Source organism: Cicer arietinum, chromosome 4 (assembly GCF_000331145.2).
Source record: "Cicer arietinum cultivar CDC Frontier isolate Library 1 chromosome 4, Cicar.CDCFrontier_v2.0, whole genome shotgun sequence".
NCBI classification, from domain to species: Eukaryota; Viridiplantae; Streptophyta; class Magnoliopsida; order Fabales; family Fabaceae; genus Cicer; species Cicer arietinum.
The window spans coordinates 54,738,917-54,755,623 of NC_021163.2; the positions used below are offsets into that span (position 1 = coordinate 54,738,917).

The following is a 16,707-nucleotide window of genomic DNA, read 5'->3' on the forward strand; positions in this document are numbered from 1 at the left end:
AAATATATAAATATTAAAAAGAATTATAAACAATAAAAAATCAATGTAACAATATATAAATAATATATAAATAATATATAAATAATATTAACAAATTCGTTTCAAAAAATTTAAAATAATACATAAAAGGCCGTTTCGAACATTTCCCAGTTCAAACCTTCGAAACTGGGTTTCGAACATTTCCCAGATTCAAACTTTCGAAACTGGGTTTCGAACATTTCCCAGATCCAAACTTTCGAACAAGCGTTTCGAAACTTTCCCAGAACTTTCGAAAGTTTCACCTGGCATTGCATTTCGAAGATTTCAATTCAAGAAACTTTCGAAAGTTTCTCGTTTCGAAGATTTCCAAAAGTTCGAGGATTGCATTTCGAAGGTTTTATATTCAAGGAAACTTTCGAAACTTCTGGAATTGAATCATACAAATGCATTTCGAAATTTTCAAAAACTGCAAATATTCGAATGGGAACTTACTTTTGCGTTTCGAATGTTTGAGATCTTCGAAGGTAAGGTTGATTCTGAATCGAATGTTTGAAATGTTCGAATGAATTGGTGAAAAGTGTGAGTAAAATTTTTTTTTGGTTTTTATATATGTGATAGAGGGTAAAATTGTCTTTTACGCATCACTGGGGGGTGGCAGGTCAAAGTGGGGGGGTGCCTGGTATAAAACTCCTAATTTTATTGGGCCTATCTGCCGCGGCCCATTGCTCCCTCTTCTCCACAACTAATACCTATGTTGGAAAGTTGGCTTTTGTACCTCCTCAATTAATCCTATACCCCCTCATTTAAAAAATTAATGTTTAAAATATCTAAACTACCCTTAATAAAACTGCAAAAATTTATATGTATAACATGTGTTACTTCTCTATTGTTCTCTCACCTCAATTTCTCAGTTGAATTCTAAGAGATTTATGTCATAGGTGATTAAATTCTTAAAGAACGTGTCTTCATTCTTCATATGGCTCATGCACGTAACTAATTATTAAGTCGTGATTTATAATTAGTTATTGAGTCGTGATTTATGTCACATGAAGAGCGCTGATTTGCATAATTGGTGGACACTATTTGTGACACTGATGGACAACATTTTCCAATCGAAGCTAGATTCTAGAACTATATTGTTTAATTTTTATAATTTCATATTTTATTTAACGAGACTTGTATTTTTCTATTGCATTAATATATTTTATTTATGTTGTACCAAATAAAACATTCATTTCTCTTTTGTCTTTTGCTTTTTTTTTCTTCTTCTTCAAACAATAGTAATAACTATTATGTGAGGAGTTAAAAAAAATATATAAAAATATTTTTAATAGAAAAAATAAGGTACACTAAATCTCTATGTATCCTTTATTATATGTACAGATTAAATAATTTTACAAAAAAAATAAAATATCCTAGTAGGTTTATTTTTTTGGACAAAATTGGGTTACAATACTTCCATAACACAACTTTCTTGCATGCAATATCCTACTATATTTTTCATATAACTTTTAGTCCAAAAAATAGTGATTTTATATTCTTAAATTTGTTTTCAAATTTAAGCATTAATTATATTCTAATATTATATTGTGGTATAACTATTATATTGTTTATGATCTCTTTCACCATATAATTTATTTAATCCTACTTGTATAATTTCTAAGCTATAGTATCTAATAAGTTTTAATTGTAAAATTACCTATATCATTTCATGGATTCTAACATAAATATAAACTTTGAGAAAATATTGGTGTATTAAAAAAGATGGGGCACTAATAGTTGTAAGTCTTTGGGGCACCTACATTTTATATTTTGGGTTATTGTCAAAAATACTTCAAGCTTTTGATGTTGGGTTTTAACCAATTGGACATATATCCCAGTTTAGAGTGAAATGAAATCTTTAATTGATTTGATATGAACTCAGCATCATTTGAAAACCATGTAATATTCATTTATTATACTTTTACTTTAAAAAAAAAAAAAAAAAAACAAGTGTGGAGTAATTTTAGTTTTTCTTTCAAGTGTAGTTATAGTTTACATTATTTTTTACTTGTCCATGCTAAATAAGTTTTACATGAACCTCCAAAAAGAATCTATTCAATTGTTTAATCAAATTGATATATATTATAACATGGATGACTTGGCTTAGGTCGACTCCATGTTTTTTTATTTAAATAAATTTCTCTCCTATTAAATACATCTTATACAAAATAAAATAAAAAACTATCTTATAAAATAATTTACATCTATAAAATTAAAATAAAACACCGTAAAAACTTAATTTTAAACTTCAAAACTTTTTTATATTTATAATTTGATTAAAGATATAAATAATAGATTATTACGTGCGCCCCGAAACAATAACTGAAATCCAATAAAAATAGAAAGGGCCAGAAAAGCACCCGGCCCAGTGATCTCTTGTTAATTAAAAACACATGCTACTTTTTTTTTGTATGTATTAAACGCATGTTTTTTTGTGAGGAAAGTCGATTAAAAAAAGACACATTCTGATTACTACGTGCACCCGTAATAATAACTGTTCACACCTCCCAAAATCTAATAAAAATAGAAAGGTTCAGAAAAGCACCCGACCCAATACTCCCTTTAGACTCACTCCTGCCGTTCCTTCGCGTGACCTCGATCTCGACAGTTGTGATATTTAACATGATACACCAACCAGGCAACCATCCAAAATAAATAAAATCTTGAATTAAATTACGAAGATTCTTTCCAATTATAACTTTCTCAACCCTTTATTCTCTTCATTATATATAACCTTCCTTCCAATTATATTTTTTCCAAAACCTAATTAACATTCCAATTTTGCACTCATCTCTCTCAAATCGCTGCTGGTTCGTTTTCTTCTTCTTCTTCTTCTTTCGTCGTTTTCTTATTCAACAGTATTGTCGTTGTTATCTAATCTTTCTTTGTCTTTCTTTTCAGCTTTCTTTCTCTACACCCCCGACCTCACAAATGGGTAAAAGCCTAATCTCCTGCTTCTTTTTTTTTATTCTTTGCTCAATGTTGTATTAATTATCTACCTTGTGAAGATACAATTATTTTTACTTTTATGTTTTATTATATAAAAGCAACAAGATATTAATTATGTTTGATCTATTAACTTTATTAGATAAGAATAATGGAAGTGGAAGCCAACAGAAACCAAATCAAATTCAGGCAAGTTTATCGTGCTTTATTATTAAGTTTTACAATATTTGAATTATTTATATAACTCACAGACATGAAGTCTTGACTCAATTTGTTTAAAACTAGCAGTATATACACGTTAAGCCTCCTCCAAGGAACTCTGAAGTACATGATTCTCAATTTGGAAATACTCATTTGCGTGTTGTGAAAAGTGACGGCGCAACCAAAATCATACGTCTTAATAAATAAAATTGAAGACCCTATCATGAATTAACTTTGTCGTCAAAATATTATTATTATTATTATTATTTAATATGCATAATTTTTAACGGTTAAATTGTATCATGTAGCATTTTTTTATGATTAGCCGATCAAATATATTTATCAAATATATTTTCTTTGACTTTAAAGCTTTGATTTGGATGGTAGATTGTCAGATATCTTTTTGCTATATCATGAATTATTTTATTAGTAAACATAGCTTTCTTATTTATTTTATTAGTCTGGTATTCTTATTTTGTTTTTCTTCAGTTTTGGTCCCTAAACATAATTTTAGTCTAAAATTTGATGAAATTTCATTTTTTTAAAGTTCTATTTCATGATTTATGATAATAGATTTTAGATCTAATTGTTAATAAATGCAAAAAAAAAACTAAGGAAAAATAAAATGTGGAGATTACTTTCGTGATTCAGTTGGTATAATTATTCTTATTATTTTTGTTATCACCAAAACATCAATTAGAGTTTAGTAAATAGTTAGAGATAATTGTTCTTATTATTTTTGTTATCATAAAAACATAAATTATAATATTATAGTTAAAATCACTTTTACACTGATATATTTCTATCATCAATATTATTCGATTTTTTTTTCTTTATTTATCTCTTTTGAATACCTTAAATCAAGAATCATAATATGTTATCTTAGCCTAATTATTCTGTTATATATTATTTTCATCTCCATATTATCTTGAGAAATTTTTTATTGAAAATTTGTTTTTTTCCTGGATTACAATATTTCCTCATCATCACTCTAGTACTTCATCTCTAATTTAACCTTCATTCTCTCAAAATATAAATAGCAGTGACAAAATAAAGTTATTGAGTAAATTTATCATATAACGATTTTGAAACTATATATGACAATTAAACTCGAACAAATGATCGTAAAAGTTATTGAGTTTATTTGAAAATATATTTCAACAAAGTTGTCTCCGTAAATTGAACAAATAAATCACAATCATCAAAATATGACCAATAGCTCACGACATGGCCTTGAAAGAATGCAATTTACAAAATTTTAATCATTTATAGTTTATAAATTAATTTATTATATTTAGATTTTATCAAAATATTAATTTACTTCCCCAAAACGAAAAATATATATTAATATTACAATAATATTTTCTCTAAATCAATATTATCTTATAATAGTAATCAATGTTTATTACTTCTTATGTATGTAATTAATTATTAGCCCACTCAACAAAAACAAAAGATAGATAGTTATTAGTATTATTTTATAATACTAATAAGCTTGTAAGTATAATACTAATCCCACCAATAAGCTTGTAAACTCTTCTTACAACCAAAGCATTAATTAAATAATATTATATTAATAATAAAAATTAAATTTGAATGGTACACGTTATTTCAGTTGTAAATAAAAACATTGCTTAAACCAAATGCAAGACCGTGGTTGAAAAAAAAAAATGGATCTTTATATGTGCAAGTAGTGGAACTTGCATTATAATGCTTTGAAGATATTGGATGATTTGTTATTTTTTGTATGAGTTATTGACATTAAATGTTTGATGAGTAATTTAAGTGTATTGATGAGTCATTGAGTGATAAATCGAAGCTGAAATTGTGAGTGGATAATTGTAGTTGAATGAAAATATGTCACATAATAATTTTTGATTTAACGAATATTAGAGTATCTAACATAGATAAAGATAAATAGTCAAAAATAGAATTTAGAATTCTTATTTAATATATTATAATAGATTAATTTGAGGATAATATTGGTTCATAGTTCTCTTGTTCAGATGATTCAATTGGGTAGGCATGTAGTGAGATCTGATAATAAAAATGAGATTGTAAAAAGCACCTATTAGAAAGTAAGACTGCCTTTTTCAACTTAACATACTAGCGTTTTAAAAAGCACCTACTAGATTCTTAAGTACCACTTTTCAACAGTCATTGAATTAATGGATTTATAGCATGTGGAGTGCTCCTAGATCATGTCCTACTTCGGTTACACTGGTATTTTGTATTTTTTTTCAATAAAAAATGACAGTATCCAGGAATAGAGAAGTTACAACACAGGACTCCCAAACAATGAAAGCAAAAATGCCAAAACGCACCAATAAGAGCGCAGAATCCATTAGGATGGACGAGTAAAGAGTGGGTGCAAGGGGGAAGTAGGAAGAAAAACAAAATTGGTTATTTGTTCAGTTCAATTCACCAAATCCGCACAAACATGACTTGATCCATCAGTGCAATACCATTAATCACCAAACATCTGAGAAAATCCAACCCCCCATCCTCTGTCCAGAATTTCTTTTTTGGATGGTTGTCTGTCTCGATATTAAAAAATAAATAAAAGTTTGGAACATAAAACATTGCCTCCCCTCTACAAGTGATCATAATCAAAGGGCTATTCAGCCTGCTCTGTCAGTGGTTGCTTCTCTCAAAAGGGTTTTTGCCACCAAATCTCTTCCTTCAAACCCCTAGAAGTGAATTGGTCTATTAAACATTCAGAAATTGTAGAAATCAAAACACATACGACACATGAGAACCTTTACACTTGTTGGTACCTTCAAATTTTAAGGAGGTGATGTATTTACTTTGCTACAATTCTTTCAAATGCTTAAATTCCTCACAATCAGCTCCAACCTCACTAAGTGACAAGAAAAGCTTTGGCACTATCTTGGCTAAGATCAACTTGAAACCAACAGAGGTTGAATTAGGGCTGCTATTGTCACTCACAGAGGCATCTCTAGTCAAGAAGCCAATCAAGTAGCCTTTCATATATGCATCACAAGCCTTTAGGATGTTATGACCACGCTTCCTAAAATGTTCTTTGATGAGCACTTCAAAATCCTACACAACTCACGAGGAAGATAACCAGTCAAATATTTGCACAACAGAAGTCTCAGTAAAAATACTTGAAAATATTAAATCTAGACATTAGAATGCAGATATGGGATGGTAGAGATGCTATAGACTTCCTCGCACATTTTTTTTAGTGAATGGAAGACTTCCTGACACATGAAGTATTACCAAAAGAAATATGTATAATTATTGGTTTATTGACCAATTTCATTGAAATGCCCTTTGTTAAGATACATCTAAACATGATTCATAATCACCTTGGGGGGATTCCGCATAAGATACATCATGGTCTTGCAGTTCAGTAAAAATGTATTCTCATTGTAGGACAACGAATTCTTCTCTCCTTCGGCTGTTCCAGTCTGCTTATCATATCCAGCTTCATTGAAGTAAGGCTTGGAGTTGAGTACTAACCCTTGTAGTGAAACTAGAACTTGAAGGATGCTAGAAGATTTTGGATCCCAAACTTCATTTCCTCTGCCTGTCCATGTATTTAGAAGGCTAAGGCAAACCTTCCCTTCCTCATACAGATTAGGATTAATACGCCAACCACCTGAATGATAGTATGCTGACTGCATCATTTGAGGCCCAGACAAAGAACACAGAAAGACATGAGAGACATTCATGTGAACTAAATTTATTAAATTGGAATATAATCTTTACATTTAAACATCTTCCTAATTTTTGGTGGAAATATAATAAATTAGACATCAGTGTTGCTTCAAAATAATGTCTTACCGGTGGAACATCAGGATACTCTGGAGGAAGGTGAAAATCAAAGAAAAACAAACCATCTTGGTAAGGGGTCCCAAATGGCCCTACAATAACTGCTCTCAAAAGATCCATTCTATCCTCATAAACTCGTACAAAGATTTCCTCTGTCAAAATATTAAATTGTTTACACTTATTGAAATGAGTGTATAAGTACAACACAATACAAATCTTAGATGGTATGAATAAATATATCATCATTGTTCACTGACCAGGAAGGTTATTTTGTAGTATACCCCAATCTTGTTGCACCTTCTTAAACCATTTTCGATTGTTCCTCTGAAAGTAGAGTGAACATCATTTAGTGATCGTGTGTCCTGGTTAATATTCATCAAAGGATGATATAGCATAAAATAAACATGCAACTACCTCTTCATTTCCCTACTTTTCATGAGATTAGAAATAAGGCAGTAACAATACCTGTCCATTTGCACCAATAAAATAATGGTCTGAGGGATCTGTAACCATGTCAAAATGTTTCAAACTGCAAGCATCATCGTTGCAACTTGCAGGAGCATTTTCATTCTTCAAGCTGCACAGTGTCTCGGATGCTTCCACATCGGATCCTTCTGGAAGAAAGGCTTCCTCATTTTTACAACTCTTGCTGCCCGAATTGTCACCATCAATGGCAACACATTCCCGAGAACTGGACTCACAAACATTTACTGGTGACGGACATTCAATTTCACTGCTTGACTGCAAGTGAACAGGATCTATGTTCTTTTGTGCCCTGGAGAATATTCCAGTGGCAAGTCTGGTAACAAATCGAATTGCTGCTAGGGGGACAGAAAGTGCTGTGGTCCTACCAATGTCATTCTCTACATCCTCTTCTGCTTCAGAAGTAACGTTGCTTGCATTTTCCCTCTTAATATCCTGCATGCAGTCTTGCATAATTAAAGAAATAGGCTAATAATAACTATAACCAACATCTCTAGTTGGCCCATGGAATGTCTACCATAAAACATAGGCATTTATTGATTAAACTTTACTAAATCAACATGTTATTCATTAGTATGAATTTAATTTTGTGAGAAAAATTATAAAAATTCAAACAAACTAACTATCTTTTTGGTTTAGATTTTTCTTCTTCAAACATATGAATCAAATCAATATATTATATCCATAACTACGTTTCTCATAAATATATGCAACTTTTTAGTTTAATTCATCCTCTTTTTGCAGTTATATTTTCAAAAAAAATTGTATATTTACATTGCAAATTTAAAATCTAAAATTCTAATATTAATAAAACACTATATTTAATTTACCAATTAATTTTTTTTATACTTCCAAAATATTTGTTCAAGCTCTACCATTGGATGGAAAGTCCGAAAATGAAGATGAATGGTGGCAGATATGATTCTCTAAATTAGGACAATTGACAAAAATAAAAAAATAAAAAAATTAAGACAATTAAAAAGAAGGTTGCATGGCACGTGGGATCATGTGTGATGCAAAATAATCAGCGTATCTGATGAACAATATTTATAATGTCTAATTGGTTTCCCTCGTGCTATGTTATTTTGATAAATACTTCATCAATATTTGTGCTATATAATATTTGATGTATGGTGTGAACACAATTTCCATGACGACTTTGGTCCTGCACATATCTTCAACGACTTTTGCAAGTTTTTGTTTGCCATAAAATCAAAGGAGTAGAACCGTCCCATGACTCACATGTAATTATTTGTGGCAAGGAAAATGATTTCATTGTTAATGGTCAAAACAAGTTTCTTGCATGCCTTAATCATGAAAACCACTGGGCAGCATCTTTAGATAAATTGACTTATGAGGCCATAGAATCAAGGATAAACCACAATTTTAGTGGTCGAAAGAATAAGACGTCATCATTTTATTCTTGACACATTAAAAAATTCAAATTAGTCATCGAATTATTAGTTAGTTTCATTCACGACATTATAACAATCATGAATTATTTTGTCATTAAATTGTATCTTTTAGTGACTTTTATGATAGTAAGTTATATATTTCAAGGGATAATTTGAGGATAAATTTGAAATTTTTACTGCGTCAAAAATTAAAATGATAGCATCTTATACTTTTAAGAACTAAAATGATAATTTATCCAACAATTACAATTATGAGTTTCATTTTCATATTTCGTTTAAAACATTTATACTATATTAACACATTACAATTAATTATGAATGTCATTTTAAAAATATTTTAAATTTATATTTAATTTTATTTATTTCCCTTATACTTTTGTCTTATAGTGTCTGCCTTATAGTGTGTGACCTTAGTTTGCTTTGAAAATGTAAGTGTATTATGAAGTATTTGAGTGAAATATCTATATATTGTAAAAAAACTCATAGAGGTATTCTATTAGACAATTATGGTGATTTTTTCTTCAACTTTAGTGTCCTTTTCTTGTTAAAGGATCATGTGATGATTGTTTTCTTTCATCTCTCGTGGCTGTTTTTCTTTCCACAATCCACTCTTAAAGATGCATATTAGTCAAGACTTTTTAATTGATTAGAGCAACTCTCCCTCTCAAAGACAAAGACAATATATATCTTTCTTGGACTAGCTCCAAGTTGAATTCCTAAAAATTTAAAGAGTAATTCTCCAATGTAGCATGATATAAAATAAAAGGACGATTCTAAAAAGTATTTATCAACTTTTATGCCAAACAAATTTATCTTCAACTTCAACCTAGAGTCTCATTCAAAATTATTCAAGATTGTTGTGACGCTCCAAAGATTATTTCAAGATCTCGGACATTATAATAACTTTGTATACACACTAAAGAATCAGAAAAAATATATAATAATTTTGTATACACACTAAAGAATAAGAAAAAATATATAATAATTATTTGACTAATTACATCCCCGTGCGCGGTCATGAAAGTTACACGAAAATGATAAATTAATTTTTTACTTTCTTTTTATCATGTTAGTCTTTTATATTTCTTTTAGTGTTAAGTTCTTCATTTATGTTTGTAAATATTTATACCTATTATGTAATTTTAGATCAGCAAAATTGAAATATAAAATTCTTTCATTTTTTTTTTATAAATTTGTGTAGTTTTTAAAGATTTTTTATTGAAATAATTATAAGAACCTCGGTCAAATTTGTAAAAAATAATTAAATATAAAAGTTAATGCATGAAATAAACATACCGTTGATACCATTCCATCAGCCCAAGTAACTTCAATATCACCATTATTAAGGCCAGTTATATTTCCAATCCAAGAGAGGTTTGAGAACTCCACTCCATGGCCCACATAACAAAGTCTAAATGTAACATAACAAAGTTCACATATTATTGAAAAAGGGTGAAAAAACTTTATAGGTGATTATGCACAATTGAGTGGAGATTAATTCAATTATAGATTCAAAAGATTTAAATTTGTACAAATATTTTATAGATATACTAAAAAATCAAATTGTTAGATTACAATGACTTCCCAACTAAAAGAGAATTTATGATTTTATGTGAAAAATTGATGTACTTGATTGAAATAAAAGAAATATAAAAATGTGTAATATTGATATGGTTACCAAAAAAGTGTATATTAAGATAAGTATTAATTTGCTTTTGAGGTATTTTGTTTTTGTACTTATTGTGTTTGCTTAACCAATTCAGATTTATATTTTTATTTATTTGAGAACATAAGAGGTGAGAGAAAAAACACTCATAATAATATGAATTTTCTACTTCCCACCCTTCCATTTATTGTATTTGTAAAATAATTTTGAATCTTTCAAAATTTTGAAACATGGATTTTTTTGAAAGTTTTTAAACCAAATTTTTGAAATGTAAATTATAAATATTTATTAAATTTTTAGAATTTCCTATTTCAATTTTGGAATTTTTTCTATTTCAAAATTTTTTTATTTAAAAAATATTATTAAATTTTTAAATTTTGAAATTTTTTATTTTAAAAGTTTTATATTATTCAAAATCTTTGAACTTTTTTGAAAAATTAAAAATTACGTTTTGAATGTTTCAAATTAATCAACAAGTTCGAAAAAAAACTTGTACTTCGGAGGTTTGGAACATATTAAGAAATTTACTAAAATTTTGAATGTTTGAGTGAAAAGGAAGAAGAAATTTTTGTTTTATTTTTTATAGTCTAAAAGTTAAAATAGTCTTTTTAAGTATATGAGAGAATTGGAGGTATAGGTGGGGTGAAATTGTGAAAACTAGAAAACTCTAATAATATATTTTAATGAAAGCTTCGTCAATTTGGGCTAGGCCTCTTTGCAGCCCATTGGTTGTATTGGGCCTGGTATAGGTCCAGATTAATCAACAAATAAAATAGATTGCAAATTTTTTTTAAACTCACAAAATATAATATATATATATATATATATATATGTGTTTTTTTTAAATTGTTTATTTTTTAAAATTCAATTTAATTGCCATATTTCATCACATTTTTAAGAAATAATATTATAACATGTCATAACACTAAAATAAAATATGAATGTTAATTGCCCTTTATGTAAAACACTTTTATACTATCAACCATAGTAACACCCTCCCATTTATATGCATATAAATTGGAGGGTGTTACTATGGTAGGTGAAGTGTAGAGAGTAAATGAGAGAGAGAATATATAATATAATTAATATTAATTAATGTGATTCTGTTAGGGAAGAGAAACGATAAATGAGAAAAGAAATGAAGTGAAATTAAGATATATAAGATGGAAGGAGCATAGCATATATTGCATGATCCAAAGATGGCGCACAAAACCTTAACTACTTTGCTAAAGTTGTTCATTCGTTTTTGATACTAATATCTCTCTAACTTCAACTACTCTAATGCCTTTACTGTATATATAAATCAAAATAAGATATTTCACGTATCTATACTTTAGACTGCAGTTGTGGTTACCTTAAAAAATTTGACAACACATTTAATATTTGTAGAGACTTCAAAATCTACAATATTATAGGAGTTATAATTACATGTATACAAGATGATATTGTTGCAGAGACTTCAAAATCTACAATATTACATTAGATGATACTCTTGCAGAGACTTCAAACTCTACAATAATACAGATATAATAATTACATATATAAATATAATTACATGCTTATAAGAAAAAGGGTAGATAGAAATTCAAAAGAATTTGTCATGTCACATGTGTACTTGATTGTGATATATTCTTGTGATATCTTGTATCATCATGCATATAATGCATTCATAGTTTCTCCTCTCACTTTTTGCATAAGCTGTATATTCATTATGTATGCATATGATTCAAATTTTGGTATGATGATGATCATACAGTTACCTGTTACTATCAATTAAGTTTTTGTTCCATTTTTTTCATCAATTCTGTTCTTGCTTTTTTTTTGCTTGTTGTCAAAGGAATTTGCCATAGTCATGCCTCTTGCCATTGGAGGATCAAAGAAGAAATTCTGATGCATGTGAGTTTTTCAAAAATGCATAGTACATTAATATATATATCTGATATTCTTTACAATATTATCATTCACATCACATGTATGTAACATTTTGATATATCTGACAAATTTTACGATTGTACATGATTTGTGTCAGGTAGCTAGTGAATTTCAACATTAATTGGAATATTATTAATTATTGCAGTGTGACATATGAACAATAATAATTTCATGATGCAAAACATAACTGAGAGATTAAGACCCCTTGTTGGTTTGAATGGATGGGACTATTGTGTCTCCTAGAAATTAAGTGAAGATCAAAGGTTATATTATATATTAATACATAACATGACATTAATGATTCCACTTTTTTCTTCTATATATCATATAACTTGTAGTAGTCCAATTTTGATGTGTATATATATTATATATAGGTATCTTGAGTGGTTGGGATGTTGTTGTGGTGGGAGTGAAAGCAACCAAAATGGCGGGGAACAACATATTTTCCCTGTCTCTTCTTCTTCTTCATGCAGGGATACAATGTTTTCACATTCAAGAATAAAGGCTTGTGATCTTCTTTCACAACTTAACACTTCCATATCAACAGATTCTGGGTATGCTTTAATCCATTTATTCTCTATATACACATTCTCCTGTACTCTTACTTTGTGAGACTTTGAACAGGATTCATGCACAAACTCTATTAGCAAACCAACCCAATTGGTTGAACTATCCCAATACCTTGGATCCAAACACTTTACAAGCAAGTAATTAATAAAATGAATTTCACCTTTTATAAGCTAATTTCATATATATTGATATTGAGTACTAATTTTGCAGGAAACAATTAATGGGACCCATGTTTTGATTCCAGTGCCTGGTGGACTAGTTGAGCTGTTTGTAACTAAACAAGTAATGTCCCCTTATAAATGTTAATTTTTCATTCACTCTTTAGAGAGTAAACACTGCTAAAGACACCAACACAACACTGATAGTCTAACACAAATACCGAACATGTCTTCGATGGAAAATGTCGGTGCTATATAGTTTATAATTGAACTATAAATAAAGATACTAGTAATAACTTTATTTGTGTATAAATAGGTTGGTGAAGATCAACAGGTACTAGATTTTATCACATCACAGTGCATTGTGTTGGTTGATCAAGAAGGGATGAATAACTCAATTGGCTTCAATTCAATGAGCAACATGCAATCAAATCAAGTTGTATGTGATGAAAATGATGGAAACAATAAAACAAACAATCATTTCCATCCATCAGATAGTTTGAGTCTTCCACCTCATGATCACATATCTGTAATGAACTTCATGCAACAATTCAATTACAATTACAATTACAATTACAATCAACAAAACAACAGAATGAGAAATGATGAAACCTTTTCATACCAAGGCCAAGGTTCATTCTTTCATGATCATGAAAACAGCAACAACAATCTTGTAAAACCCAATACAGAAGAGGAACATGAGCATAAAAGCTTGATGACAGAAGAGCAGTATGTGTTTGTGAATCCATTAGACTCAAAAAAGAATCAAGAAGAAGAAGAGAAGGATTTGATGAAACATGTTGTTGGTAGATCAGATTCCATGTCAGATTGCAGTGATCAAAATGAAGAAGAGGAGGATGGAAAATATAGGAGAAGAAATGGGAAAGGAAACCAATCAAAGAACCTTGTAGCAGAGAGAAAGAGAAGGAAGAAACTGAATGATAGGTTATATAACCTTCGTTCATTGGTTCCAAGAATATCAAAGCTAGATAGAGCTTCGATTCTTGGTGATGCTATTGAGTATGTGAAGGATTTGCAGAAACAAGTGAAAGAGCTACAAGATGATCTTGAAGAAAATTCAGACACAACAACTGAAAGTAACTGTGTGATTAATAATCAATATGTGAATGGTATTCAAGTTGAAGCAGATAATAAAAATGTTAGAAAAGCAGAACATGGTTATCATGTTGTTGGGAATGGTAATGAGAAGCAGACACAGCAGATGGAGGTAACATAAACTAAGTTATAATAAAATGTGTTGTGTTGTATTGTGGTTAATGAGTGAAATGAAACATATTGCAGGCACAAGTGGAAGTGGCTCAGATAGATGGGAATGAGTATTTTGTGAAGGTGTTCTGTGAGCATAGGGCTGGTGGGTTTGTGAAATTGATGGAAGCATTGAATAGTTTAGGCATGGATGTATTACATGCCACAGTGACCAGTCACAAGGGTCTTGTGTCAAATGTCTTTAAAGTAGAGGTAAATACAAGAACAATTCATTTATGTATATGATATGGTATCTAATTAATAATTAAAAATGATGAAAAACAGAAAAAGGAGAGTGAGATAGTTGAGGCTGAAGATGTAAGATAATCACTTATAGAGCTGACGAGGAATAGATGGAATAGTGATGAAAAGAAGATGGCACATAATGATCAACTACTCCACATTGCTGCTTCATATTGATTATTCTTCTTCTTGCTGCTTCAGAATGATGATGGCACAGAATGATCAACTACCCATTGTGTTTTTCTTCTTCTAATCGAAGAACAAGAATTAGAATGAAATGATATATGTTTAAGTTTATGTTAGGATCGACAAAACCATGAACTGCGATTTTGTAAAAGTTACATAGCATAATTTTTACAAAATAAAAATTTAAATGTAAAAGTTACATAGTTTTATAAAAACCCTAATAAAATGTTGTCTTCGATCTCCAACATGTTTGAATACATTCTCCAAACCATTTTCCATCCTTTCAATGACATTCTCCAAAGTTTTTAAAACATTAGAACCTTCTCATAAATGGGTGTTCAAAATTGCTTCCATACACTTCAATTCATTGAAACTCTTAAAATTGTCCTCACATGATGTTACACTTTTATTCATCAACTTTGCCCCTCTCAACCATTTGGTTGACTTTGACTTTGATGACTTCTCTAATAACTCTTTTTACATCAACAAGTTCTTGTTCTTCATTCAAAATTGTTGATGCTCCAAATTTATTTTCTATTTGTTTCAAAGACGTGATCAACTTTGTGACATTCTTTTTTCCATTTTTTTTGGGAAGAAGTCATATTTGTATAGACTTGTTTCAATGCTTGAATTTCACTTTCTCTTTCTAAGAGAAGAATGAAGCGCTTCAACATTTTCTTTGATTTGTAATATGGTGTCTCTAGTGATGCCACATATATCCAAAATTCTGACTGAACCATCCAACAACTCTTCTACAAATTTCTCACCTTGGTGAGAAATGACTTTTGATGTTGATGACATACTGAGAAGATCTTTCAATGAGACGTACAAATCTTCAAGAAATGAAAGGCCAATAATAATTTAATCAGATGTGGATTCCCAGGTCTTGATTTTAAATAGATCTTGTTGTATTCTAGTGGAGTTGGGATGAGACTCTGAAGGAAAACTGTTTGAGCGAACATGGTACTTATTTGACATATTTTGCTATTTTAATTTGTTGTTTGTTCTTTATTTTTTCTAAGATAATTGTAAAGCTAGCTCAATGTTTGTGTGATGTAACCAAGTCTTTAACTCTATCTTTATATAAGAGATAGCCAATCTTGATATTGATTGATAAAAAATTAAATTCATATAATAAGACAATAAAACATGCGACACTTGTTAATCACGGTATACAACATGTGGTACATGCATGAATTTTTCTTTGAATATGTAAGGTGGTAACATGTCTACCCAACTTTGTGAATGTGTGAATGATATTTATTAATTGCATGTGATATTCTGCAAGATGCTATGATAGTGAAATGAGTTTGAGGTGCACGATGAATATAATTGGCATGTCTTCCAAGTGTTGGCAATCACAAAACCTTATAAGTCATCAATTAGTTTGTCTTCTTTGCTGCCACATTACCCTCCATCATTTGAATTATAAAATTGGTGTTGCTTGTTATTCCGAGATTTGTGCAATGAATTGTCTCAATATGAAGGAGCTGCAGGCTACAATATGTTGTTTTAATATAAGGTTGAGATCTCGATCATATAGTATAGAAAAAAGTACAATAACTGAAAAGGTATTTAAGTTAAATACAATTCAAAAAATAAAATGATGACCATATTACTCACTCTCAATCGTGAGTGGCATTTGTGTCGCGACATATCCGACAACGTACGAGCAAATAATTTAACAGATTATTTCACCGTCGTGTCCATCTGTCTCGTTCACATACCGCCACATTACGTTATTGTTTTAAAAGAAGAATTAATTTTTTTTTCTTTACTTTAAAACAAATATAGAAAATATAATCCATGAATAAATATTATT

General features: G+C 29.5%; 2 protein-coding genes, 1 long non-coding RNA gene and 1 pseudogene across 4 annotated transcripts; 2 read left to right on the forward strand and 2 right to left on the reverse strand.

The window, feature by feature from the left end:
* Positions 1-2,644: 2,644 nt before the first annotated feature.
* Positions 2,645-3,156, forward strand: LOC113786205 (uncharacterized). Its single transcript, XR_003472367.2, has 3 exons — positions 2,645-2,831; positions 2,923-2,956; positions 3,110-3,156. It is a non-coding gene; the product is annotated as an uncharacterized lncRNA (long non-coding RNA).
* A 2,153-nt stretch (positions 3,157-5,309) lies between these two features.
* LOC101511659 (probable ubiquitin-conjugating enzyme E2 23) lies at positions 5,310-10,313 on the reverse strand. Of its 2 annotated transcripts, XM_027334065.2 has the most exons (7): positions 10,161-10,313; positions 7,432-7,884; positions 7,224-7,290; positions 6,979-7,118; positions 6,501-6,812; positions 5,946-6,231; positions 5,310-5,858 (listed from the first exon to the last, which is right to left on the reverse strand). In XM_027334065.2, the coding sequence occupies exons 1-6, from the start codon at positions 10,170-10,172 to the stop codon at positions 5,980-5,982; spliced, it is 1,236 nt and encodes a 411-aa protein (XP_027189866.1). In that variant the 5' UTR covers positions 10,173-10,313; the 3' UTR covers positions 5,310-5,858; positions 5,946-5,979. The 2 variants fall into 2 exon arrangements, with proteins under 2 accessions (XP_027189866.1, XP_027189865.1); XM_027334064.2 differs by having other exon boundaries at positions 5,310-6,231.
* A 2,262-nt stretch (positions 10,314-12,575) lies between these two features.
* On the forward strand, positions 12,576-14,960 carry LOC101511332 (transcription factor ABORTED MICROSPORES-like). The gene is made up of 6 exons (XM_073367089.1): positions 12,576-12,725; positions 12,837-13,016; positions 13,087-13,314; positions 13,507-14,418; positions 14,493-14,669; positions 14,742-14,960. The coding sequence occupies exons 4-6, from the start codon at positions 13,576-13,578 to the stop codon at positions 14,781-14,783; spliced, it is 1,062 nt and encodes a 353-aa protein (XP_073223190.1). The 5' UTR covers positions 12,576-12,725; positions 12,837-13,016; positions 13,087-13,314; positions 13,507-13,575; the 3' UTR covers positions 14,784-14,960.
* A 147-nt stretch (positions 14,961-15,107) lies between these two features.
* On the reverse strand, positions 15,108-16,495 carry LOC101511027 (uncharacterized; annotated as a pseudogene).
* Between the last annotated feature and the right edge of the window lie 212 nt (positions 16,496-16,707).

Coding starts and splice junctions, on each gene's coding strand:
- LOC101511659 (XM_027334065.2), bottom strand. Junction 7,119..7,223: donor ACTACAAAATAACCTTCCTG/GTCAGTGAACAA, acceptor ATATTTTGACAG/AGGAAATCTTTGTACGAGTT. Junction 6,813..6,978: donor AGTATCCTGATGTTCCACCG/GTAAGACATTAT, acceptor CAAATGATGCAG/TCAGCATACTATCATTCAGG.
- LOC101511332 (XM_073367089.1), top strand. CDS start 13,576: ATGAATAACTCAATTGGCTTCAATTCAATGAGCAACATGCAATCAAAT. Junction 14,419..14,492: donor AGCAGACACAGCAGATGGAG/GTAACATAAACT, acceptor AACATATTGCAG/GCACAAGTGGAAGTGGCTCA. Junction 14,670..14,741: donor CAAATGTCTTTAAAGTAGAG/GTAAATACAAGA, acceptor GATGAAAAACAG/AAAAAGGAGAGTGAGATAGT.